The sequence below is a fragment of the Lepidothrix coronata genome, unplaced genomic scaffold (genome assembly GCF_001604755.1).
Source record: "Lepidothrix coronata isolate B3197 unplaced genomic scaffold, Lepidothrix_coronata-1.0 Scaffold51, whole genome shotgun sequence".
Classification (NCBI taxonomy): Eukaryota; Metazoa; Chordata; class Aves; order Passeriformes; family Pipridae; genus Lepidothrix; species Lepidothrix coronata.
Genome location: NW_016690231.1, coordinates 5,277,951 through 5,303,248, shown reverse-complemented (window position 1 = coordinate 5,303,248; position 25,298 = coordinate 5,277,951). Strand labels below are relative to the sequence as shown.

General features: G+C 47.3%; 1 protein-coding gene across 2 annotated transcripts; it reads right to left on the bottom strand.

Annotated features, from left to right (window-relative positions):
* Nucleotides 1-35: 35 nt before the first annotated feature.
* Nucleotides 36-14,487, bottom strand: CCDC92 (coiled-coil domain containing 92). 2 transcript variants are annotated; one of them, XM_017815458.1, is made up of 5 exons: nucleotides 9,775-9,908; nucleotides 9,518-9,637; nucleotides 3,749-3,895; nucleotides 3,414-3,455; nucleotides 36-2,719 (listed from the first exon to the last, which is right to left on the bottom strand). In XM_017815458.1, exons 3-5 carry the CDS (start codon nucleotides 3,876-3,878, stop codon nucleotides 1,944-1,946), a joined length of 948 nt encoding a protein of 315 aa, XP_017670947.1. In that variant the 5' UTR covers nucleotides 3,879-3,895; nucleotides 9,518-9,637; nucleotides 9,775-9,908; the 3' UTR covers nucleotides 36-1,943. The 2 variants fall into 2 exon arrangements, with proteins under 2 accessions (XP_017670947.1, XP_017670946.1); XM_017815457.1 differs by lacking the exons at nucleotides 9,518-9,637; nucleotides 9,775-9,908 and adding an exon at nucleotides 14,387-14,487.
* Between the last annotated feature and the right edge of the window lie 10,811 nt (nucleotides 14,488-25,298).

The window sequence follows — 25,298 nt, the reverse complement described above, 5'->3', positions numbered from 1 at the left end:
CTCTCACGCACACAAAGACTAAGGTTTGCCTGGATGGTTGTAAGAAATGTCTTTAATTGCCCAAAGCATCACTTCTGTGGCGCCTGGAAGCGGTGCCTCCCACCAGCCTCCAACAAGCAGGTCACTCATACAACAGATCACCATAAAAATATGGTGACAACAACGAAAGTAACCAAACCCACTGCTGGTTAATGCAATACACGTAAAAACAGTAAACCTCAGAGGAACAAACTTGGTTTAGCCCACCCTTTTCCAAGGACACAGCTTTCCCCTATCTCTCCCCACCACTTGTGAAACAAATTCCTACCACCGAGCCAGCAAGGCGCAATGCTGAGGCGAGTTTGGGGCTTTGGGACAGCGAGTGACGGAGGGCACAGAGGGGTGGGGAGGTCACACCCTCCGCCCGGGATCAGCCCTGCTGGGAGGGTCATGCTGTGAGGGATTCCAGCGGTACCACACTGGGGGAACAGCTTGGCCATCCTGCCAGTGCCTCTCCGGGGACACCGACAGGGGCCCAAGGCTCCGGAGGGAGACACACACCAACACAGCTGCAGAAAAAGCTTAGGAGGGGCAGACTACAGCTGGCAAGGGGTGGGGACAGGGCAGGCAGGGAGCCTTCGTCAGCTGTCACAGAGAATACGCGTTCCAAATTTTTAAAGGCACATCATAAGCTTAGCAGCATTTGGGAGCCAATGTTTCTTGCTGGTCCTACTCAGAGGCTGCAGACAAGAGTGAAGCAGAGGTGAGCTGGAGGTGCTGATCAGAATGTAAGAAAAATGGTCAAACTTGTGCTCCTTTCCCCAAATTACATATCCTCCCAGCTCCCAGTATGCCTTTCTTTCCTAGGAAAAAAATAATAAAAAAGAATCAAGTAGTCTAACAGCTGTTGGGTTTACCTGCTGCTTACTAGAAAGAAGTAGGGGAATCTGGGCAAGTGCAAGGCAAGTCCATCCCAGTCCACAAGGACAGAAGTCAAGGATGCCAGGTTCTCCTGTATGAATTGGTTACATCGCTTACAAGTAAATACTCACATTTTAGAGGGGCAGCTCAGGTTTCTAAGCTGGCAGCAGCCAGCACTGTCTGATGATGCCCAGAACAAGACTAAGGTCTTTAGGAAACAAAAATAATCCCTTTACAAAAAAGTGCAGGTTAGACCATAAAGAACCATTTCCATATTGGATAGCCAGTTACATTTCCTCCCTGGAAAAGGAGCTCTGAGCCATACGGAAGGTGCTACAAGTGCAGTGTACTGACTAGCATAAAATGTGTCATGAAGCCATTTGATTAAAAAAAAAACAACCCCAAAACCAAACTAACCCCCCCAAACAACCCAGTGTTCATACTCTTTCTATGAGGGTCGTTAACCCTTTAAGTGGTGCTTCCCCCACCCATATTTTACTTAAAGCCACAAACCAAAGTATTTAGGATTAATCAAGTAGTGCTTGCTGGGACTCTGGGGATGTCCTTAGGTCATTAAAGTGAACGTACATGTGCACAACTTTCAGTGCTGCTGCGAGAGCGGCTGCCACGGAGCTCAGTGGTGGGTATGGCGTGCTCACGTACACGGTGACGACAACAGAACCTCTGACAGGTCACACGTTCACAGCCACACGTGGGGCTGAGGTCTGAGTGCAGGTTGTTCTCTACCATCGCTCACTAACGCAGCCCGTGCCTCTGTCCACATGTGCAGTTACACTAAAGGGAGCAGCGCTCGGAAGCAAGCGGTCAGGTCCCCCCGATTTGGCCACAGCATGGAGTGGTTATATACCTTGCCATATGAACACAGTCCTAGGAGGTTTCGTTAGAGGAGCAAAATGTATTAATGATGTACCTGGAAGGAGTTTGGCATGCATGGGGCATCAAAAGAAACTTCACCGCAGGTGCTATTCACCCTACAGGATCACAGTGCACAACCAGCACAGAACAGCGTTTCCATGGTGTACTCAGACAGTTCTGTCTGTCCCCGAGTGCTTTCTGACCACTTTGCTTCCATGGACCTGATCCACTGCCAGCGTTTCCACCTCGGGCTGGGCCTGGGAGGGCGCGACGTGGTGGATGCGATGGGCCACCCCGATGTGCGCCTTGTGCGGCTTCTCCCGGGCCGGGCTGTGCGACTCCCCGGGTGCGCGATCCGAAGCAATCGGTGGAATAACCAGCGGCCTCTCCTTGATCAGATGCACCTCTGCTGTCTCCCTGGCCAACAGGAACGGCGTGGGATCGGGCATGGCATCCACAGGTTCCCTCAGCACCAGCTTCCTGCTCTCTGACCCTATTCTGTAGGCCTCTTCGAACTCGGGGTTCAGCGGGGTTGACAGGCTCTTCTTCATCCTGCGCCGCGGAGTGTCGGGCAGTTTGTCTTTGGGAGGGGATGGTTTATAGCTGGACAACACGGGGCTGCCAGACGGGGTCCCCTCTGAAGTCCCGCTGGCGCTCATCAGCTTCTTCTTGGTCGCGTGCAGCTGAGAGGTCAGGAAAGCGATCGTGCTCGCTCTCTGCTCCAGTTCACTGGACAACATGTTGAGCTTATGGCTTTTCATTTTTAACTCTTCCAAATACTTCTTTTCTCTTTCTTTAATAGTGTTTTCCAGCACCATTATCATCGCATTCTTTTGTTCAAGTTCTTTCAATAATTCACTATTTTCAGCCTCTTTGATTTTCAGCTGAGCTTCAAGATTTTTGCACTTACTTTTGAGTTCATCACTTCGTGAACTACCACTTTCTACAAGAACAGGAAAAGCAGAAGTGTTTCACATTAACAACAGCCACTATGTAAAACAGTGCAATAGGGTTCCTCTTGCCATCCCAAAGACTTAAAGGGAATCCAAAAGACTAAGTTCAGCTAATACCCATCCCACACAATCCCTGATCCAAGAGGTTACTCTCAGGGAGTAATTTATTCCTGTGCTTCACCTACTGTTAACATAACATATATAAAATAACTAGGATCTAGTGTGTATATATGTGTGCATACTATATATATATATATATATATATATATATATATATACATATATATAAAAAAATAAAAACTTTGTTGTGTGGTGTAATTACAACACCAGCTCAGCTAAGTTTTAAAAATAGTTTCACTCTTCTGCCCCTAAAATTTGTGTCCTGTGTTCCCATATAGCACACAGGGAACTGACTGTCTAGTGGAGTCAGCACTTCCACACTCTATTCCTGGCTCTTTCGCAGTTTTCCTGTGTGACCTTGGTAAAGAACTTGTGACGTTTACTTCATAAATAACAATAAGTCTGGAAAGTAGAAAACTACACTTACTATGCTTTTAGAATTTATAAAGTCCAACATCCCAGTGCAAAGTACCTCACTTACTTAGAAAAGAAAAAATAAAGATGGTGAGAAAGATGAGGAAATTGAACATGAACATTACAAGAAAAATGCCATGTATTCCTTACCTGACCAGTCTGAACTCTTTACGGTCAGCTCATAGGTTAGATCTGAGGAGAAAAGTTGTTTATTTTTGTTAGAACATCACCACAAACCCCATACCTGGTCCCATACCCCATACACTGCCTGGTGAGCAGATTTACAATGACAGACTTAGTAAACACTGAACTATCTCTTCCCACCACCCCGAAGCAAGATCCACTGCCAAGTAACAAATGTGTAAAACAGCCAAACTATCAGCTTTGCTGCTGAGGTTTCACTGCTGAAGTAGTGAAACAGTTATTCCATTTCTGGGAAAGGACTGGAGCAGGAATGGGCAGGGACACCCTCACCCCCAGGGTACCTGTGCAGTGCTGCTGCAGCCGGCGCAGCTCCGCGTGCAGCCCCTTCAGGGTGTTGGAATGTTCTCGCTGCAGGAACAGCAGGTTCTTCTGGGCACTCTGCAGCTGGTTCTCCAGGGTTGAGGTGGCCATTGTGATCCACAGTCACCCTGCCGGGGAACACACATGGAACTGTCATGGCGAGTTACCTCGCCCATATGGAGATCCTCGCTCTGCCAGGATCAGCAGGAATGGCTGAGTTCTACTGTTAATGCACTGATGTGTCATCAGCAAATGCCACAAAAGGTTTTTCAGTTTCAGGACTATTTTGATTAGAAGTGCTCTAAGTTGATTGAAAGCCTAATTATACCCTAGGCCAGAGCAGCACAGGGAACTCATTTGTTTGGAGTTAACACATTTAAGGGATTAACGTCAGACAGTCTAAGTCATTAATCCTTTTACAAGTTAAAAGTGGAGTTCCAAGGAATGGGTTAGTATGTCCCTGCCTTACTAGGGGGTTTCCACTTACCTCCAGGGACACAGGGATTGGTAATGTCTCTGACAAGAGGACAGAAGAAAGCACTAAAATGCACCAGCACAGTCAGGCTGGTGGCACTGCCATGGATGTGGCTGCCACGAGGGAACCTGCACAAGGGAAGCTCTGGCTGCTGGTGCATTTCCTCAGCTGCATTGGAGCAGGATTGGTCCTGCACCAGCCACAACAAGGAACAAGAAAACTGACAAGGACAATGTTTCATTCAAGGAGAAAACAAATGGATTTTTCTTGCTCATGTTAGGAGTACGTGGAAACCTGTTACATCATTGGGCTCTCCTTGTGGAACAGCTTTATAAAACCAGGCCTTGGTTCCAGCAGTGCTCAAAGACAGAAATGGGTAACTGTACAATGCTGAGAGGCATCCCTGAGGATCCCTGTGCCGCCAGCGTTCCCACTGCTCCTGATGAGGCAACAATGGTTACAGTAGGAAAGGCTAAATTCCATTATAAGCACAGTCTTGAAAAACCATTCCAGTAATTAGGTTACAAAGGTAAGTGAAGAGTTAGGACTGCTGTTGCCTGGACAACCACCTGCAATGGCACTGCATCCACGTCCATATGTCGTGCACAAGATGGGCCTTAACAGGCTTGCCTTGGCATGGCAAATGTTTTCCACTGGGCTCTTTTTGGTATGTAGTTTTATGACAAAAATTTGTTTCTAGCAGTTTAAAACTGGCAGAGCATAAGCTCAGAGAAAGTAATGTGCTTTTGTTATTCATAATCATAACACAGCCCTGCATTTAATTCTATACTTTTATTCCCCAAAAGAACCCAGCTCTGTGCTCCTACACCTTGGGAATGCACTAAAGCCCCTGGGGTATGGTGTGGAACTCACGTACACACAGAGCATTCCTGATTTCACCCGTGACCTGAACTGACACGTCTTCTACTGACTTACCCCTACAGAAACAAATATTTGTTTGTAAAAAAATAAAGGTGCAGAAGATGCTTAAGGAATCCACTTCTGTGCAAGAGCCAAACAGCTCTTGGTTACCTTGTAACAGAGATCAAAGTTCAGTGCCCAGGAATGTGGGAAGTGGTGCCAACTGTGCTTTGTTGAGGGAAGGGGTCCTTTCACAGTCACCATTGTTAGCAAACAAGCAAAAATTATGGACCAAAGACATTCTAAAAAGAGGTTTCTGGGGTGGCTAAACAAGAAATAAACCGAGTTGTGCATGCAGGATCTTTTTTATGGCTCTGAACTAGCTCACCTGAGCTGTGACTGCCATCCCTAGCCCGGGACACCCCATCGCTGCCACACCAGGCCCCTCATGCCCACAGTGTCAGGGAGCTGTTTGAAGGGGGATGGATCCACAGTCACAGCAGTTACTGTGGGGCACCATTCATTCTAAGGATTGATGATATTTCAGCTGTGGTACATTTTCAAAGTGACACCATCTTGCTTGCAAAGCTGACTTCAGACAGACGGGAGCTTTACGGAATCATCCCAATTCTTAAATGCCCACTCTGACCCACTGGGTATGACAGCAGAATAAAGCCAGAGCTGGAGCTCTGACACAGAGGCTTAGAAGGGATTCTTAATCAAGAAAAACCTATATTCCAGGGAGGTCGGTTAGTGGGATTTACAGCTACTCCCAGTTCCTTAACAACTCTCAACCTGCTGATTCTTGGTATGTAATGTGAAGAGCCACAAATCACATCCAACAACTGCTCCCAGGGGGAGCTGAGATCTGACAGAAAACATGGTCTTGGGAGGGGTCAGACTAAAGAAAAAATAAAAATCTCTTCAGGTGCATCTCCCATTGGGGTTTCCAAGAGGGAATCCTACAGAGCAGTCCTGGGACTGCACTAAGGTAATTTCATCTTGGGCTCTCTGAAACAAGAAGCTCAAAAAGCACAAGAGAAACAGCAAAATGCAGAAGTCATCAGTGCCCTTTATAGCCTAGAGGAGCAATCTTCACCTCCCACCATGGAAATCGTGAGACAGCTCCCAAAGCAGCCAGGCTCCACCTGGATCCCTCAGATAAATGTTGCCAGTGCTGGGAAGAACCTGGGACTGCACACACCACACAAAGTCAGGTCACTATGGTTTTCCCCCCTTTACCCTTGTCTCCAAAGCAACTTAAAAAAAAAAGCTTGCTATGTTGGTATAGGGAAGGAACAGTGCAATGCAGAGCTTGGCAAAGTCCCCTGGGAATGCACGTGGCATTTGGGAAGGATGATAAAACATTTAAGGGGCACTGCAGCATTCAGTGGTGATGGGGACACACCTCTTTGGCAGCAGGACTGGCCCTAAACACCAATAGTGTCCAGCCTGCCACAGCTCCACAGGCTTTACCCAGACAGTACACTGCATTCCACCCTTAAGACATCCCCAATTTCTCATTTTTCAGGACCACCACACCACCAAATGTTTCCAAATACAGCTCTCAAAGATTGAGACAACTCCCCCAAATTCATAATTTCTTATGAATATAGCCAAGAAGGAACAAATGGAACGAGTCAAACAAAATTCCCTTGGGAACATTAAATGCAACACTTAATCCTGACTGCACCTACCTAAGCCCTCATCTTACAGTAAGTAAAGCAGAGAAAGGAACTTAAATTATTATTCCTGTAAGCTCACCTTAAAAATGCTGTCTGTTTTACAATTGCATATTCCCTTCAAAAGGGAACAAAAATAAATAAATTGTAAATGGAAAAGGAAAAATATTAAATAAGAGCTTTCAATGCAACTTCTTCACATGCTCACCATAAACAGTTGCTAACTTTTGAAGAGCCACATCTTGCCTTGCAGAGGATGTGAAAGCTCCAGGCTTTTTCTGATCTTAAGTATTTGGAGAGAGTTCAAAATGTTTCAAGGCAACGAGCATCTGGCTGCATATCAGGTGCCTTTGCATAAAATCAGAGCATCTCCATACCCTGCTGCAAGATAGGAGGAGGGAGATGCTCATCTCTGACCTCACACACAGTCCAAGGGAAGCTACTGGAACGAAGCCCAAACAACGCAGTTATTTAACGTTTTCATTCCTGTTTGGTATCCACCAAACAGAACACAACCACCTCTTTTTACAGGGATGGGGTGACCATCACCTGAGCAGCTGCTCTAGCTCTCTACCAACACATATTCAAATCTCCTTGGAACGTGTATGGGAGGCAGGCATTTTCCTCTCAACTGCTATCTGGCCAGTGCCCCCTCCAAATGTGACAAAAGCTGCCAAAATGCCATTTGTTTGCAAAACAAAATAAAATTCCAAGAACTAAATAAGGACACAGGAGTCTTCTCAGAAGAATCTTCAAAGTTTTAGCCAGTCCCCATTTTAAAGATTGCCACTGAACTGACCAAGCATTTCTAAGAAACACAGCTCTAATGCTGAAATGCCCAGCTGAGAGTCACTCTGTTCTTTGCTTAAATCAGCTCTCTATCTCCAGACATATGCCCTTCCCAAAGTGTTTGCTCAGCTCCTTTCAAAGGACATAATAAAGGAGACCCTGCAATCTCCACACCCAACTCAAGGGCTTGGCTACCTTTCTGCTTAGACATTTGCTTTAACTCCCCCCCAAACTGATTCTATGACACCACTGCTGATAAATCGAGCAATAACACAGTTTAGTACCAGCCTGTTCACAGCTTCAGATTTCTGTTCAACCATCATTCACCTGTGCATCAGACTAAACCACTTCAACTGCTCAAGCGTTGCTAAATCAAGCTTTTGAGACAATTGCTTGGCCTACACATCCACCTCTGGACATCCCTCCCCTTCTCCAGTGCCCCCTTACCAGTAATCAGCATCTCTTGCTGCGACACCTCTATCCCTTTATCCCCCTCCTCCTCTGCCTTCTGCATTAAAATGCCATTATCGACCCAATAACTTGTTCTCATGTTCTTTTTGTCTGTGTGTTTTAAGCCAACTAAAATTAGTAGTTCTTTCCTGGAGACAATGGAGGGGATGAAGGAACTGTGCCACTGTCCCCCAGAGGAAGGACATAATTTCGCTTTCTCAGCTCCTTTTCCATTTCTATTGCTTTTGATGCTCTTTTACTCAGTAGTTTCTCTGCCTGGCTTCCCCATCATTTTCTGATCAGAGATTCTGTAGATTCTTTACAGTGAATCTCTGAACATCCCTGGAATTACAGGTTACTTTAGTAAGAGATGATTTTTTGTTACTCCTACAGCAGCTGGTGTGGCAGCGGGAAGAATAATGAAGTGGACGCCGTCCTGGTAGGAATGATTTAATTGTGGATGCTCCAAATGAACCAGCTGGTACTTTGCTCAGAACTTGCCGACCACTCACAGGCCTGACTGTGCACCTGGAGTCAGGACTGACAGGAATAGCTCACATGGAGCTTTCTCTGTCCTTGAGACCACTCACCCCTGGAGCTGTCACAATGGAAGAGACTAAAAGTAATCAGATGCTAAAATTACTACCGTGACAGAGACTATTAGAGAACCAAACCAAATGTTCCTGCAGTGGCATTTCATACAGACACAATTACTGTGACCCATACCAGGGTATCCAGGGCTATGCCTGTACAGTCATCAGGAACAAATAGCCTGCTATGGCAGAAAGCTCTGAAAATGACCCAATTTGGGCCTAATTCACTTTAGGGAAACAAAGAAGGTGATACCTAAATTACACTGACTGCTTCAGAAGAACCCCTTTAACAATGATGAAGTCCATGTAATAATTTGTTTAAAGTGACCATAAAAGCCCTCATGAGCAAGGCTGCATCGTCATGTAGAGGAACAGGTTTCTTCTCTTCTGCTCTCTAGCACATGCTCCTGACAAATGGCTCTTCTATTTTATTCACCCCTTCATTCAGAGGATAAAATAGTTTATTTTCATATAACCTCCATCAAAGCCACGGGACACAGATTCCATCCCAATCACAATGAGGCAGTCACAAAACTGCAGACACATTTGATGATCCTGTGGGTCCCTTACAACTCAGAATATTCTGTGATTCTGTTAGTCTTTCTAGTAAACCAATTTCTTTTGTCAGAAGGAGAATGACAAGAAAATTAATATTCAGTTCTCCCAGACTAACACAGTATCAAATGTTACACATAAAATCGAGCCCGATTCTATTTTCTTAATGACTTTGAAAAAAGTTCTTCAGCTTCAGTTAAAGCTGAATCAGGACTTAAGCTGGCAAGGTGGGCTGTGGGAGGTTTGGGTACAAGGATCTGCTAAGTATAACTCCAGAGTCATGCTTAGAAATCACACCATACTATGGAACAGCCAAGGGCTTTTTTCAGATATCAAAATACTCACTTACGAACGCTGTGTGTCCTCTTTTTATTTTATATGCTATGATCAGTAACGTGTAACTTGCACCAGAACTTGAAGAAAATGCATTCATGTAATTTAAAAATTTGTCCTTTCTGAAGCTTGCTGAAACACAAACCAGAAGAATTACTGAGCTGGTTTCAAGTAAGTGACTTGGTTGGGCATTTCCCCCTCCCCAACAGGACAATAACCCACCATCACACAGACGTGTGACTATTTTACTACCCACCCCACTCACGTACACTGAGGTAGAATTTAGTGTTGCATCTCTGAAAAGCTCCAAAACCACCTTCCTGGTCATTCAGTGAACCAGGTCAGGGAACTGGTGCGTCTGAAAACAAACAGGCATTTCCGCTGCTTGTTTTCAGGTGATGGGTTCACTGTGAAGCACTGGAAATACCTGAGGAAGGTGCAAAAAAATAAAAATAAAAAATAAAATCTGAAAGCAGGTCAGGGGGTGGGACAGGCAGAACTGCTTCCTGCTGCAGCACCAGCTCCAGGCACTCAGCTGAGCTCCTACTGCATGGAATTCCTAAACACAGAAATGGTGATTTTCAGAGTTTACCTGGAATATTTGTGAAACACAGCAGAAGGCAGTGAAGCCTTACAGCAAGCTAAATCAATCTGTCCTGAGAGCTCGTTTACAGAGAGCAGCTATTTTAACAGCAACTCTACAGAACTGCACAACTATTTCCAGGCAAGTGTAACAGGCCGAGGAGACACTTTCCTCTAATGCATTTTGTGATGCTGTTTCATAAGCCATCGATTTTTATTATTTTAGAACAGCAACTATGATCGAACATACAAAAATTGGTCTCCACTTTGCTAAAGGTTTTGAGAGCTGCTGATGAAGGAAATCTGGTAGTGGTGATGACCTATAGCCAAGTCCTTTCTTAAGCAAGATTTTGTTTGTGTATTAAACAGGATGCCAAGAGAAAGGATTCCAAACAGAGGTGCTTTATACCCTCCCTTACATAACCCAGGTATCTTAGACTGAGACAATAAAGCTACGCAGCTTAAATCAAGCTTTCCTGAAGATGGAAAGCAAACAGGCACACTTCTACTACTGACATCATTCCCACGGTTTTCCCCACACGTAGACTCTTCCCGAGTTCGGCACCTCTGCTCCACAGAAATGCGATCTGCTGTGCCTTTTGTGCCCTCCCTCCGGGCACCGGCTCGGATTACAGGGAGCTACTGTTCCCTGGCATATTTTCAGCCTCTCTGGAGGCAGCCACCATTCTGTTCAGGGAAAAGCCATGACATTTAACAGTTTTCAGTCCACCATTGTTTTTAAATAACACTGATCTTAAATCCCAGCTCTCAATCAAATAGTTTAAACCAACAAGCAGCAATGTATTTTTCATATCTTAAACACAAAACAAAGGTTTTCTTAGAGTGAAGTGAGAACAAACATGTTCCTCAGTAGAAGGAAAGAAACAGCAATACAAAGAAATGGTTGTTTTAAACGATTATTTAAAAATGCCCCAACAAACAGCTTGCAGAAGTTCCAATACACTCTGAGGACATTGTTTTCAGCAATATTTTGTCATGCCTCTAAATTCTACCAGTAAACAAATCTACTGCTCCCATTTGTAGTATCGTGCTCTTTAACATCACCGGGAGAAATGACCTGGTATATAACTGTAAACATTATTAGATTAAATTATTCGCTGATCACATGGAGACAGACTAACACCCTTTATCACACTGTTGGACATCCTGGTTTAGAGGAAGACATTTTTTACATCACTTAAAAATGAGCACAGAGATGGAACAGGCCCAGACTCACTGAAGATCCTACAGCCAGACAGAAAAAAGATGCCAGGTGTCCTCAAGCAGGTGAAGGAATTGGAGGTGAGGGACGGCACGGAGTAATCAGAGACTAACATTCCAACTTGGCTCTACTCGATGCACTATTTGCCATCTTCGTATGCTTTTCAGATATACATTAGATTAGTGCACAAGAAGGGAGGGGAGGGTTTGTTTCAGCAGAGGAAAACAGAGCCCTGGTGATATCGTTTGTGCCTGAACAAAGGGCACCCTCCCACCTCAGCCCCATCTGGGTCCTGGACACCTCGGACTGTGTTCCCAGGGACCCACAGGTTCTGCCAGGCCCTCCTGGGAGTCCTGGCTGTGGTTACACAAGGTTGGCTCATTGCAGCACGTCCCTGTCAGGAACAGCAGCCTGGCAGCCCCACCAGGAGTTGTGTCTGTGCTGTTCAACCCCTCACAGCCACTCCAGGTTTCACCCTGTGCTGCTGCAACACGAACGAGGCTGCAGGAGAACAAAGCACCTCTCTTTCTTCAACACCACAATCCCTAGATTTTCCTTCCTTCAGCAGTGGTTTTGCTTTCTAAACCAGCAGTAAGAAAAAAAACTATGTCCTATACTGAACCATTTCCCCTAAAGCATCAAGTTATTTGACTGCTGGATTTTTGGTAAACTGCTGCTCAACAAACGCCACCACTTTTAGTTACTAACAGGCAGACGTACATCAATATATACACAAAGTGTCACTTGTCAGCAAAATAATTCTTAAGCACCATAAATTTTCAAAAAGATGATGTCTATTCTCTATACAAAATAAACAGCAACTGCTACCTTTTTAAACTTTACTATGAAAAATGAGGTTAAACATGAACTCGAGTAAAAAGATGAGTTACATAATAGTATTCTGTGTTTACCCAACACATTGTGAATTCTGAGGATATAAAACCAATCCTTCACAGCTACTTTAAACCACTAAACAGAAAGGAGACACCTAAAAATCAAAGTCTAACACAGTAGCAAAAGTAAACTTGCAAACTAGTTTATTACAATGCATTCCTTCTGTTTATAATGTTCAATAAATATTTTACTTTACACTAGGATCCACATTCTGGAGTAACAGCACCAGGGAGTTTGTCTCCTGCCTACTGCAGTTGACTAATGTGGTAGAACTGGATGAACAAATATATTGCCCTTAACACCTACAGCCTCTTGAATTAGGGCACACTAAGGGACCGGGTGATTTTTGTAACTCAAGTTACAAAATGCACTTTAAAAAATCGTTTAAAAGTCCTGAAAATACGCGGCTACATCTGAAATCTGATGTGAAGGAAACAACCATCAGGAGTGAAATGATTGCTGTTCCAGAGTTTCCAACAACTACTGGACTGAAAACTACACAGAGCATCTAGATTGGTCATGAGACCTGGGTCTTCTCTACAGGCATGAGGGACGAAATTTTACAAATATATTAAGGAGAAGTATGACAACAGGATGAAAACAAGTGTTCATGCATCAGTTCAGCCAATATTCTTTTTCTTCTACTTAAGCAGCCAATACTTTCCTCTATTATGACCTTCTGATCTTTGTTGTTTCACTAACAAGAACTGCTGGAATCCCAGTACAACCAAAAGCTTCAAAAATTAACAACATTACAAGTCAGCCATTATCTCTTTATAAAGCACTTGCTTTAAATTGTCAAACCAAAAAGTGATGTGCAGTTTAAGAGCATAAATGTTTGTCTCCCAGAGGTTCAGTCATAATAAAGCACTACAGAATTACTTTCGCCAATGAGCAAGTTATACGGGAAAAGGCACTGTATTTACAGCCACATCCATTCCTCTTTTTATTTTTTAATTAAGGAGTATTATTTATATTGCAAAAGCACCAATAAAGCTTTTTAAGCTTAAGCATCTTACCATCTAAGCAAAGCCAACAAGTACCCTGGATGCTTCCTATGCACCTGCAATGCAGATCAAAATGGACAATTCCACCCTCGGTGCTTCCTCATTCCGTGTTCATATTTACCGTCACTGTCTTGGCTTTACCCAATCTACCAAGGCAAACTCAGGTGTATTCCCTGTTGTCCAGGGCGGGAAGGGCCCCTCCTTCCTCCCCGTTGTCCCACCCTATGTCCTGCGTAGGGAAACTGCGTCTGGAAGCATCTCCGTGTCTGAGGACGCCCTGCACTTCTCCGCTGCCATATCCACAAGCGACAGGCGTTCTCCTCGGAAGGAAAAACCTCCTCCTCTCAAACCAAGGTTATTCCCTACCCACTCCAAAACGTACACGACCCACCCGTCCAGCCCTCTGCAGGCCCCGTGCTACTAATGGAGGTGACACTGTTGTCACTTTTTGAAGTGAAAAGGTGCGACGCAAAAGGAGCCCGCGAAGGGTCCGGAGGATGCGGTGTCACACCCGCCCCGGTGGGCGCGGGCGGGGGCAGCGGCCCCACCAAACCTGAGCTGAGCCGGGCGGGCGACGGGCACAGACAGAAATACAGACACGTCCTTGCCCCCGAGCCGGCACGAACGGACAGACGGGGTGTGCAGCGAGGGGCAGGGCAGCCCCCGCATCCTCTGTGCTCCACTGACCGGCAGAGCCCCCGATGCTCTCAGGAGGTGCTTTGGTCCAGCGCCAGCACCAGGCGCACCGGCCCGGGGCCGCACCCGCCGCGCTGTTCGCTGTCCCGCAACGGCCCCGGAGCCCGGGGGGTCTGACCGGCCCAGGGGGCTCTCGGACCGCGGCCCCGGAGGGTGGGTGGCGGCCGAGGGGGGATCCGATCGCTCCCCACCGCCGGCACATCCCCCCCGCCCCGGGGCGCGGCTCCTCCGGCCGGCGCAGGACCCGGGCCCGCGGCAGCCCCGCTTAACGCGACATCCCCCGCCCGCCGCCCCCCGGGAGGGTCCCTCGGTGGTGCATGTGAGGGCGGAAAGGCTTCAGCCCCCTCCCGGCGCGGCGATGCCGCTCCCCCGCCCCGCGCCCAGCCCCGGGGGTCGCGATGGCGCCGCCGCCCCCTCAGCCGGCCCGGGGCGGAGGGCACAGCGCGCCGCAGCCCCTCGGCCGCCCCTCAGCCGCCTCACCTGCTCAGCCCGAGCCGGGTCCGCCTCTGCCCCCGCCCGAAGCACCGCGGGCGCCCCGCGGGGCCGGCACTGACCGGCGGCACCGGCACCGGGGGCGGCGGCGCAGGCGCAGGTGCGGCTGCGGCACCGGGCCCGTCGCTGTGGCAACGGGGGGGGCAGCGCGGCCCCGGCCGCCCGCGCGGGAGCGCGCACGGGGCGGGGCGCGCCGAGAGCGCGCTGCGGGAGCGCTGCGGGAGCCGTGCGGGGAGCGGGGCGGGAGCGCGCACGGGAGAATCAAAAATAAAACTCGTAGGTTGAGATGAGAACAGTTTAATAATTGAAAACAAAGTAAAATGCAATAATAATGGTAAATAATAATAATTATGATAATAAAAAGAACAAATAAAAAATCAATACAGCTGCTCACCACTTGCTGACTGAAGCCAGGCCCCCCACCCTTCCCGAAGCCCGGTCGGCCTCTTCCAGTAACTCCCCCAGTTTATATTTATATATTTGGCATGACATTCCATGGTGTGGAATAATATCCCTTTGGCCAGTTCGGGTCACCTGTCCCGGCTATGCTCCCTCCCAGTTTGTTTCTCCTCACTGGCAGAGCATGAGACACAAATAAGAAAAAAAAGAGTTCTTGACTTAGGATAAACACAACTTAGCAAGAACCAAAACATCAATGTGTTATCAACACCATTCTCATTCTGAATCCAAAACACAGCACCAAGCCAGCTATTGAGAAGAAATGAACTCTGTCCCAGCTGAAACCAGGACAGAGGGACATCAGGTGTGTCTGTGTGTTGGGGGCAGACGTGTGTGAGGAATGGGAAGTGGTGTCTGTGTGCACACACGTGTGTGTCCATGTGAAGGACAAGGGAGTGGAAACACTTTTGTGAGCAGAAGTTATGTATGTTCCAAAGGACCATGGCAAGGTGAGTGTGTGGATGTGTGGGAAGAAGTGTGCCCAGAGCTGGGGAAATTCTTGTGCTATTGGCAATTATCCACATGTGTCTCTGAGCCCAAGTAGTTTGTGCCCACGTGTGTGAATTCCCCCCAAACCCAACAAAACAAGAGCAGCTGCATCAGGGCCCCAGCAGAGCTGTTGGGGTGGAATTCCTGCAGCCTGTCCAGCTCTGCACATAAACCTTGGCTCTGCACTCATTGTGCATGAATATATGAATATATGTGACCTTGAACTGCCCACCAGCGGGGTAGGCCCTGGATGTGCAGCCATATATGGTTGGATGTTCTCCATATTTTCTCTATAAATCCATATGAAAGATGATGATGGCATGTGCCACAGTCACTGGCCTGTGATTCTACCTCTGAAAGATGCACACCAGCTCAGGTGAACAGTGTGTGCACTGTCAGACATGCACAGACACTCCCACACAGCTAACGAGCACAAAAAGGTTTGGCAGTTGGGGATCTGCCCATGAGCAGGACATGGCCCCTGTGAATTGCACATAGGAACAGCCAAATAAGATTTATCTCACATCCAGATATGTGCACACAGTGTCTTTTCTGTATCTGTAATGGAATTAAGATACTTTACAAAAGACTTTAAAATGAAGAAACAGAAACTTGAATTTTTTGAAGCAGCCAACAGAGAAGGGCAATTAAAGTTTCCACAAGTTAGAGATAATAATTTGCTCAGTCAACAGAAGTACTATACACAGCACAGAGAGCTATTTCACACCTTCACCAAAATCAAATTCAGGGTCAAGCTGCAAGCTGGTGGGTCTATGTACCCTCAAGGTGATTCTGTGATGTGTGAGGACAGGGAAGAGGGACCTACATCCACTTAGCTACTCCTAAAGCCCGGGATAAGGAAGTGCAACATAGCCTGGAGGGAAATATTTTTAGGAGAGCTCATTAGTTCTTAGTCAAAGCTAAACCCAAAGACAACCAGTTTTAAATGGGCATTTAGAAGTGGAAAGCCTGGTGCAGAGGGAGATTTAGCTCTGCCAGCAGTGATGGAGGAAGGCCCTGCAGTGGGGAGGAGGAGGTTGCTGTGTCCCACCAGTGTGGGGTGGGTGTGAGCAATGTCCCCAGCAGCTGCACAAAGCCAGGCTGAGCTCAAATGCAATGTCTGGCAGACATAGACCCAGAGAACAAGCCCTCTCCTGTTCATGGCTTTCCTTTCATTTTATCTCATATGCATCCATCTTTTTATATAAAATGTGCACTCTTAATTTAGGATCCCGTTAGGTGACGAACTAGTCTGAGAAGATGATTCAGTTAGAACCTGTGCCAAAAGAGAAATGCATTTGCCATCTGAATCATCTTGGCAGGAAAGATGGATGTTAATTCAATATGGATCCCTAATAACTGAACACAGATGAAGGAAAACCCCCAGCTGTGTTGTTGCAAAGGAAGTGCTTTTACAGGCCTTAAGACGTGACATCCATAGAACAGAAATACATACCTGTATTCCGTGTAAGGAAAACCTGTTGGAAGCTGAGGGATAAAAATACATTCATTCAGAAACAAAACTGAAATAGTCCCTGAGCATTTATTCCATGTCCTCTTGGTTTCTCTGATGTTTTCCTTTCTGAGACGTTTCAGCCTGCAAATGTCACTCCAATTTGTCATCCTTTGAAAGGCTGCTCTGCCCCTCGCCAGGTGAGCAGCACTGAGCTGCCCCAGTTTCTCCGTGTTCAAAATGGGAATGTGAGCATGGTAATTATGTGTCATTAATATCTGCAAAGTTCTTTAAAAAATCCTGAAGAGAAGGATGCAATGTAATCGAGTTAATCATAGCTCAGCAAATCCTCTTTGCAGAGTTGGGCTGGAGGAAGCTCTGGCCCTGATCACAACTCCTGAACTTTGGAGATGGCCAGAAATTCAAATTCCCAGTCCATCAAAGTGCAAACACAGGGCTCTCAGATATGAGCATTTTACAGTAAAATATTTATGCATCCCCAAAATCAGAGATCCCCAAAAGCCCTGATATAACATGCAGTGGTCCATAAGGCCCTGTGTTGTCCATGGCTTGTGCCTCTAATGTAATTATGTGCTTCATGCAGTTACAACTTTCTGTGGGAACTGTGGCATCTTTTCAAAGACTGGCTCTGAGCAACCACCACAGAGTCGGATAAAACATCCATGGGGAAACTGGATAAAACCCAGATTTCTTGACTCCCATGATTTGACAGGATTGGGTGGAAAATCCAGCAAGCAGACTCCAGATCTGAGGACCTCCGAGTCCTGGACTTCTGTTCAAAGACTTCTGTCCCTTTGTGGCTTATTCCTTAGCCATACGGTCAAGCTTTGCAGAGCAGGGAACTCTGCACGGGTGGATTTGATGGGATGCAATCATCTGTGGGGATTGCCAGAACCTTGTTGCTAAGTGCAGGGCAGCAGGCTGGCCAGTCTGTCTCAGGACCAGCTGAGGAACTGCCCTGATCCCACACCACATCACCCCGTGTGCCCTTCGTGGGCTGGCCTGGCTGCACCGGAGATGTCCCACATTGTTTGCACGCAGGATCTCCCAAGTGGCTGCAAAGCCTGGACAGTGAAATGCCCACAGGGGAAGGAGGGCTCCCAGCAGCACCACTGACAGCAGCAGGACCTGCCTGCCACTGCCAGCTCTGGGCTCTTCTTTCCATGCTGTCAGGGACAGAGAGGGACCAGGTAAGAGGGTGCGTGGAGTCTGGTGTGCGCTTGGTGGAGGGGCCATGTGTACTTTAGAAGGCCCATGCTAATTAGTTAAGGGGAGATGAGTGCAGGACAATATTAGGCAGAGTTTAGGGCAAGGCTGGTCCTGTCCTGTGTCTGCCTCAGATGATCTGCCTCCCTACCCTGTGCTTTCTGTGATCTTGGGTTTACTCTCCAGGGTCTACTGGGAGCAGAGACCTATTTTCCAGGAGGCAGTGCATCTTCCCACTCTTGCTGGCTCTTGGATTTCCAGGTGCCTCTCTCCTTATTTTTCTTTTGCTTGCCTTGTTTTTTAAAGAGCACAGATTCCTCACACACGGCTGCAGAGCTGGAAGCAGGAAGGTTTAATCACCTCTCCCATGTCACTGCACATGGAGGTTGTTTCTCTTTGCTGTGCATCTCTAATATCAACAAGCACAGCTGGCCTGGTTTTGATTCCGGTAATGCAGATCTAAATCCAGGCACCCTCCACCCTATAAAGCCAAAGGAGTTACTATTAATTAGATCAGCGGGGCTGAGATAGGAATCCAGGATTAGCTTCCCATTCACCCCGCCGGGAAGGAGAGCACACTGGAGAGGCTGTGCCTCCTTGCAAGCAGGCAGCACACAGGTTGTCAGACAAGTTCCCTGCTCACAGTGTGCAAGGGAGGGCAGGGAAAGTTACTGTGCAGAGTCTGTCCCAGAGCTTGGTGGGGAACAACAGCCAGGATGAAACTCAACCAAAATATTAAAATCTGAAGAGTGATGTGAGCCCTCCCCAGTTCAAAAGGGAAGATTTTAAAAATCAGAACCAGATGCATGTGAGTACAGAGAGAGACCTCTCTACTGATCCTTTTTTCATTGCTCTGCTATCAGACATCCCACTGGAGAAGCATCAGTTAAAGCCCTCACAAGCTGATCCCGCTCAGTGGCACCATCCAAGCCAGCATTCCTCCTGCAGGGCTGTTCTTGAGCGCTGCCTTTGGTCCCTTTGCTGCACTTTACCCACAGCCTCTAAGATAATTAGCAGTCATCAGATGAGAATTAATTTTTAACAAACTTCTCCCTGCGTGGGAGAGGGAGTGGAAAGCTCAGTGAATGGCAGGAAAAGTCTGTGCAGGGAGTGTCGACAGGTCCTTTTATCGTCCTCCGAAAAACAGCAACATTACCAAGGATTTATTTACAGAAGCTGGGAGGAATAAGGCAGATGCTGTCAGCTCCTTAAGGCAGAGACTGGTTTTAGTTATTGTTCTTCCGTTGTTTGCACAACACTTTGTGGCTGGGGGGGGTGGTTCCTGGTACCAGAGGAAACCTCCTGCTGCAGAACAAGTAACATCTGATGACAAGTGCTGAAACTGAGGCTCAGATATCTATTGAGGAGGAAGAAGCAGGTCAGGATCCAGGAGGTGCCTAATCCAGCCTGATGTCTGGGGCTGGAGGAGCAGAAGGCGGGAACAGGCTGCCATGAGCTGCACTCACATCTCTGTGCATGGACTGGAGGGGCACAACACACAGATCCTTCTAGAAACTGCTGCAGCCTCACTTCCCACTAACGAAGTGGTGCTGAATAGAATGGGGCCAGCTGTGTCCCAGATGTGGCACACTGGCCTGCACTGCCATAGGGTCATGGTTTTATAGCAGGATGCTCAGGAGCATCAGCAGTTGTGTTTAGTACAAGAGAGCATCATCTGCAAATAGCTCTGCCAGGCCTTGCTCTGAAGGACGTGCAGGCAGCTCCCTCAGCAGCCAGAAGGGTTTTGCATCCCTGAGATCATATATTGCCCAGAAAGCTAATTTAGTGCAAGCTGCCCTTATCTCATCCATTAAATGTGCAAGTGAATTGACCTACTCCCCGATCGTAAAACATTGCTACAATTGCTGGCTGGGAGAAGGCGTCAGCCCCTTACTCAGCTCCCTTATCTCCACTTTACCAACCAGACTCTTAGTAAATCCATTATTTTTCAGCATTAATTCATGAGATGGCCATTAGCCAGAATTCTGTGACTGTACAAACAAGGACAAAAGCAGTTCCCACCTTTCAATTATATCATGGGCCTTTCCCAGAAACCTGGGGAGTAAGGGTTCTCATTCCAATCAAAAAAGAGTGTGATTAAGGCCCAGAACAGTTTTCAAAAAGCTCTTGAACTTGGCAGCTAAACTTGCACAATTAGTCCACAAAGGAAAAAAGACAAGTTGTGAATAGCCTAGAAATAAGAGGAGAAGAACAAACGTTTTTTTCTAGGGCAAAAGATGACCCATGACATCTGCAATTTGGGGTTTTTTTATGACTTTTACAAAAATACCCCTAAAACTACTCTTAACTATTAAGTAATCACTGACGGATGTATATACGCATGCTCGGGCTCTGCCTACTGTATTCTGTCAAAAATCATCAGGAAAAAGCCAGTGACCTCTATGTTCAGGGAGCAAAATACACATCCAGAACCTTGTGGGTGTTGTCAGCCCCGCTGGATGCGCTGTGGCCATTATCGTGCATTAGCGCTCGTCACATACATTTACACACGAGCCCTGATTGCTGCCTTTCAGGTCAGTGATAAAGCAGCTCTGGAGAAGCAGATTCGCAGTGGGAGATGTGCCCGTGGGCCAAAGAATCATTAAATTATCTGCATCAAGAAACCTACTGCAATGTGACTTGACAGTTGTACAGTACAGTTGTACAGTACTAGGCTGAGGCTGTGTTTTACTCTGGATTTTTCAAATCTGGCCTACACTGAATTCTTTTTTCCCCTGTGAAAAATTTCCCATCATCGCCACCACATGGGTTCATTTCCGTGGCAGACAGAGGAAAAGTCACCACAGTTGTCCATAGCTGAATCAGTACCATTATCTCAGCCAGCTGGTGCCCACCTCCCCCTGCAAAACAGGTGGGCATTCAAAATCCTGCTGTACCCAAGTCAAACACGTAAGAAAGTCAGGGAGCCCAGAAAATCCTGCACCAGCTGCACTCTGTCCTTTATAATCTTACTCCATGCTCAGGTGAGTGTTCACCTTGCACAGCCCTGTGCTGCCACAGTCCTCCATTGCCTCCTCATGATATGTGGTCCCCATGGGAAGAGCTTTAAACCTGGTTGGACAAAGAGTGGGAGAAATCATAGAATCATTAAGGTTGGAAAAGATCTAAATACAGGATTCCTTTTGCTGATGGGAGATTCAAGGCATGGAAATATTAAATAACCTGCCAGAGCACACTGGGAGGCTGAGCTACATTGCCTGAGGGCCTGCCTCACATTCTAAAAGAGATGATCTCTATTCCTGTGGAACAGAACATACTCACTGTTAGCTCGGGAAGTACAGATGCCTGTAATCTGGCTTTTAAAAAGGGCTTTTAATGACCAGGAAACAGCACAAACATCTGAGCTTGCCTTATAAACCTAAACCACATACTGCCTGTAAGCACAGCGTTCCACCTCCCTACAATTCAGCTGCTCCATGGTCTCTAGGTGAGGGAAAATGAAGGGAATTTATTTTATCTTCCCTGATGGTGGCTGGTAATGACCTGTGAATTAGTGTCATGTGTGGCTTTTTTTTTTTTGCAGGCTGTAAAACAATTAGGCCTGGTCCCCAGTTAGACTTTTGCTCCTTGTGTCTGGGAGGCTTTTTGTGCTTGCTGCCGGGGAGCTCTGGGTATCTGGGAGTTGTAAAGATGTCTGTGGTTTTATTGCTAGATTTTTACAAACCTCAGGTTTGTATTTTTATTATGATTGCTGCTGTGAGGACATTTTAAAAAATATTGTGTTTCTCTTTGAGATTACATTTCACTCTGTTGATCTTTCTCTTGACATTTCATGGAGTTGGGGGATTCTGGCAAAATATGCAGAGTAAGCAAAGGAGATCTCCTTCACCCCAAATCCTACCTTTGCCAAACTGGGGAGGCACAGGATGTTTCCATTGATTAAATTAACCTAGGCTTGGGCTGGTGGGAAGCAGTGCCTCAACAGAGCAGGGCATACTGTGATGTTAACAGCTCAAGACAGTGTCATCTCCCTTCTCCTATCAGAGCTGCTGAATCTTTTCCCAGCCTTCTTTTCTGCTCAGCCAAACCTTATATAAATACTCTGTTCTTGGGGCAATAGACAAATTGCACAGCTGTTTAACTGTCACTGTTTGAGACCTATTTTCAGACTGGCAGGGATTGTGTTTCACATTGATTAAGCAAATGATACGCAAAGAGGAAATCTCTCCCTTCCCCTCTCTTAGCCGAGGCTAATGGTGAAGTTGAGATGTAGAGATGTGCTGGCATTTGGCTGCTGTAGAGCTGTATCAATGCTCTGTTCTCACTAGTCAGGGGAACTCTAAAGTCTCATCATCTTGCCTTAAAGATACAGAATTGGTTTTCAGCAGCTTGTTGAAAAGACCAAAAAAGGCACATAGGAACCTACAGACATGAAAGTTCTGGTCAGTCTCAGCTCATATCTTTTTAATATGTTCACTTTCAAAGGACCCCAAAGAACTTGGCAACTTTTAAGGAGGTGGTGATAGAGCTATAAATTACATGGCATTGCCCTGGAAAGAGCCAGTTTCAGTATTTGGAAAGAAGAATGTTAAAGTCCATTTACTGTATGAGCTGTTACAAACACTCAGACTCTTCTGATCGATAGGATGAGGATGGGAACAGCTTAGGACAGAATAATTTTTGATGTTGGGAGTTATCCTTTATTATTTATTATCAGAGATGGCACATTCCAGGCACTGATAATGATAGTACTGTAGTCACCAAGTCTCAGCCTTAAATAAAGTATTCATGGGTACCATTAAAATGCTGTTGCTCACATCCTCGACAGATTTTGCAGGGACAAACTCTGAGATAACACTGGGATGAGAGGCTGCTTGACAAATTGTCTGGAGCCTTTGGGGGGTTCAGGGTGCTGGTTTCCTTCTGTTCTGTGACCTTTAGCAAGGCAGTTCCCTTGTCTCTGCCCACCTCCTACCTGGCTGGGACTGCCTCAGGCTGTACAAGTCTGCAGTGCCTGGAACAGCGGGATCGGATCGGGATGTTGGTGGAGGCTTCTTGGCAGCAGAGGGATGCCAGCAGCAGATAATCAACTGGAGTCATCGGGTTTGCATAAACACTAAGCTGCTCCATCAGAGACAGTCTGTGCCCTGAACAGACTCGCTGCGAGCCCCTGCTGACAGCAGATCTGTCCCTGGGGCAGGTTCTGCCCTGGGCCTCGGCACACGCCTGGGGCACGAACAGTGCCAGGCTCCAGGGAACGTTTCTGAATAAAACCAGAGAAGATATAAAGCCTTCTATTTTGTTTTGTGTTTTTCCATGCAGGGTATGGTGGTTTGGCATCTGTCAGGCAAACAGATTAAGAACAGATGGGGAAAGATGTGAAACCCCGTTGATCTCTCAGGGATTATTTCAGAAACACAGGGAACAAATGCATGCTGGATTCTGGCCCCTGCTCTTACGTCCTTTCTGCAGGCACTGCTCCAAATGTGCTTCGTGCTGGTGAAGAGTTCCTCTGCCTCTGTGCCTTGGGCACCTCCAGTCTGCCCCTCTTGTGCTGCTGCCCTGTTCCAGCCTCCATCTCAGGCTTTACCAGGGATCCACTTCGGGTTCTCCTCTCCTTGAGAGAGAAGGGCTGCACCTTTACCCTGCACCCGCAGGCACAGAGACTGTGACGCCTTCCTTCGTCCGTGCTGGAGGTTCCCAGCTCGTAGCTCCGTGTCACGGTTGGTTTATGGTGCCTCTTTAAACCCGGCTCAGGTCACGGACAGCGCAGAGCCCATCCCGGCTCCCGGGCCGGTCCCACCTGCAGTTCCGCCCGCGGACAGCAGAGGGCACGCGCTCCCCGCGCAAAGAGCGCGCCCCGCGCCGGGATGCGGGAAAGGAGGGAAGGATTCGGGATCGGCCACGCGCGGGCACCGGGACAGCGAGGGATGGGCCCGTCCCGAGCGGTTCTCTAGCCCCAGGGCTATGTGGTGCCTTTTTTTCTCAGCCTTTCATGATAACTTTGAGATGCGTGGGTCCCCGGGACATGTCTCTTGTCCCCTCCGGAGCCTGTGACCCCTCGGATGGGGTGTTGCCAGGCTTGGCTGTGGATCCCATGACTCCGTGGGTGGCAGGAGGGCTGTGGGCTGAATTGGCATCGTGGGTGATGGCAGCAGCACAGATCTCGGTACAAAACGCAAAACCTTGGCCAACGCTGAAATCAAGGAGCTCAAACTGAGCTCTCTGTTGTGAGGCTGTGCAAGCAAACAAGCTTCGATCTGGATCAGAGACATAACTGCAGACATGGCATGTTTGAGATTCAGATTGTGCCCAAGAGAGCCTGTGGAAGCCAAGATAGGACTAATCCCTGACCTTGGCAGCCTGTTTGGCTGCTCTGATGGCCTGGGGGAACAGTAAAGCTCCCTCAATATTTGGCTGTGCAGCCCTGGGGGGCTGAGCCTTGCGGGCTGAGCCTCGGAGACCACAGCCCCAGTGGTCCTTATACACATGTTGTGAGCGGTTTGTGGCAGTGGATCAGCCTGTGGGTCCCAGTAGAGCTTAGCTCTGTTCAAGGGGGCCACATGTAGCTCACAGCCCTGTGACAGTCTTTATACTGCAAGGCTTGGAAGCAGAATAGCAAAATAAAGCCCTCATCCTGCTACTGGCTTTCCCCACCTGATCCATGTTTTCATTCTGGTGATTTATGGGAAGAGAACCAACAAAGGGAGGAAGAGTAAAAGTTAAACGTCTGCGGAGAGCCCAAGCAGTGTGCAGTGACCTCTGAAAACACTACACCCACTGCACTGTGTAAAATCATCACATTTCCATCTAATCAGTGAGCACTTATCTCTCTAAATCACCTTCTTTAGGGACCTGGGACCATACAGAGAAAATAGAGTAAGAATGTTTTAAAGCTACGTACACCATGTCTGTGCACAAGAAATAAATCAAATAAATCCATACCTGGGGTCCTGAATGATGCAGTGGGAGATGCCCATAGTGCAGATGATTCTGGGTTTTGGTCAACTGTGCTACACCTTTCCTTCTGACTGTTCTCTGTATTGGAGGGAAATATGGATTTTATTCCTGGTTGACAAAGGAAATCTTGGTCTTCAACAATCCATCGAGCACCACACCTGGAGCTGAAAAGGCAACGCAGAGGAGCATGATGAGAAACACACATAACTCTTGGAGAAAGTACTCCTGCCTTTCACCACAAATGGGCCTCAATACAGCTCTCCTGAGGAATCATGAAAAACATGGAACTTTGCAGGCAAGGAAGCAGCGCTTTGTGAGCTGTGTGGTGCTGGAGCTGAGCCTGGACATGGC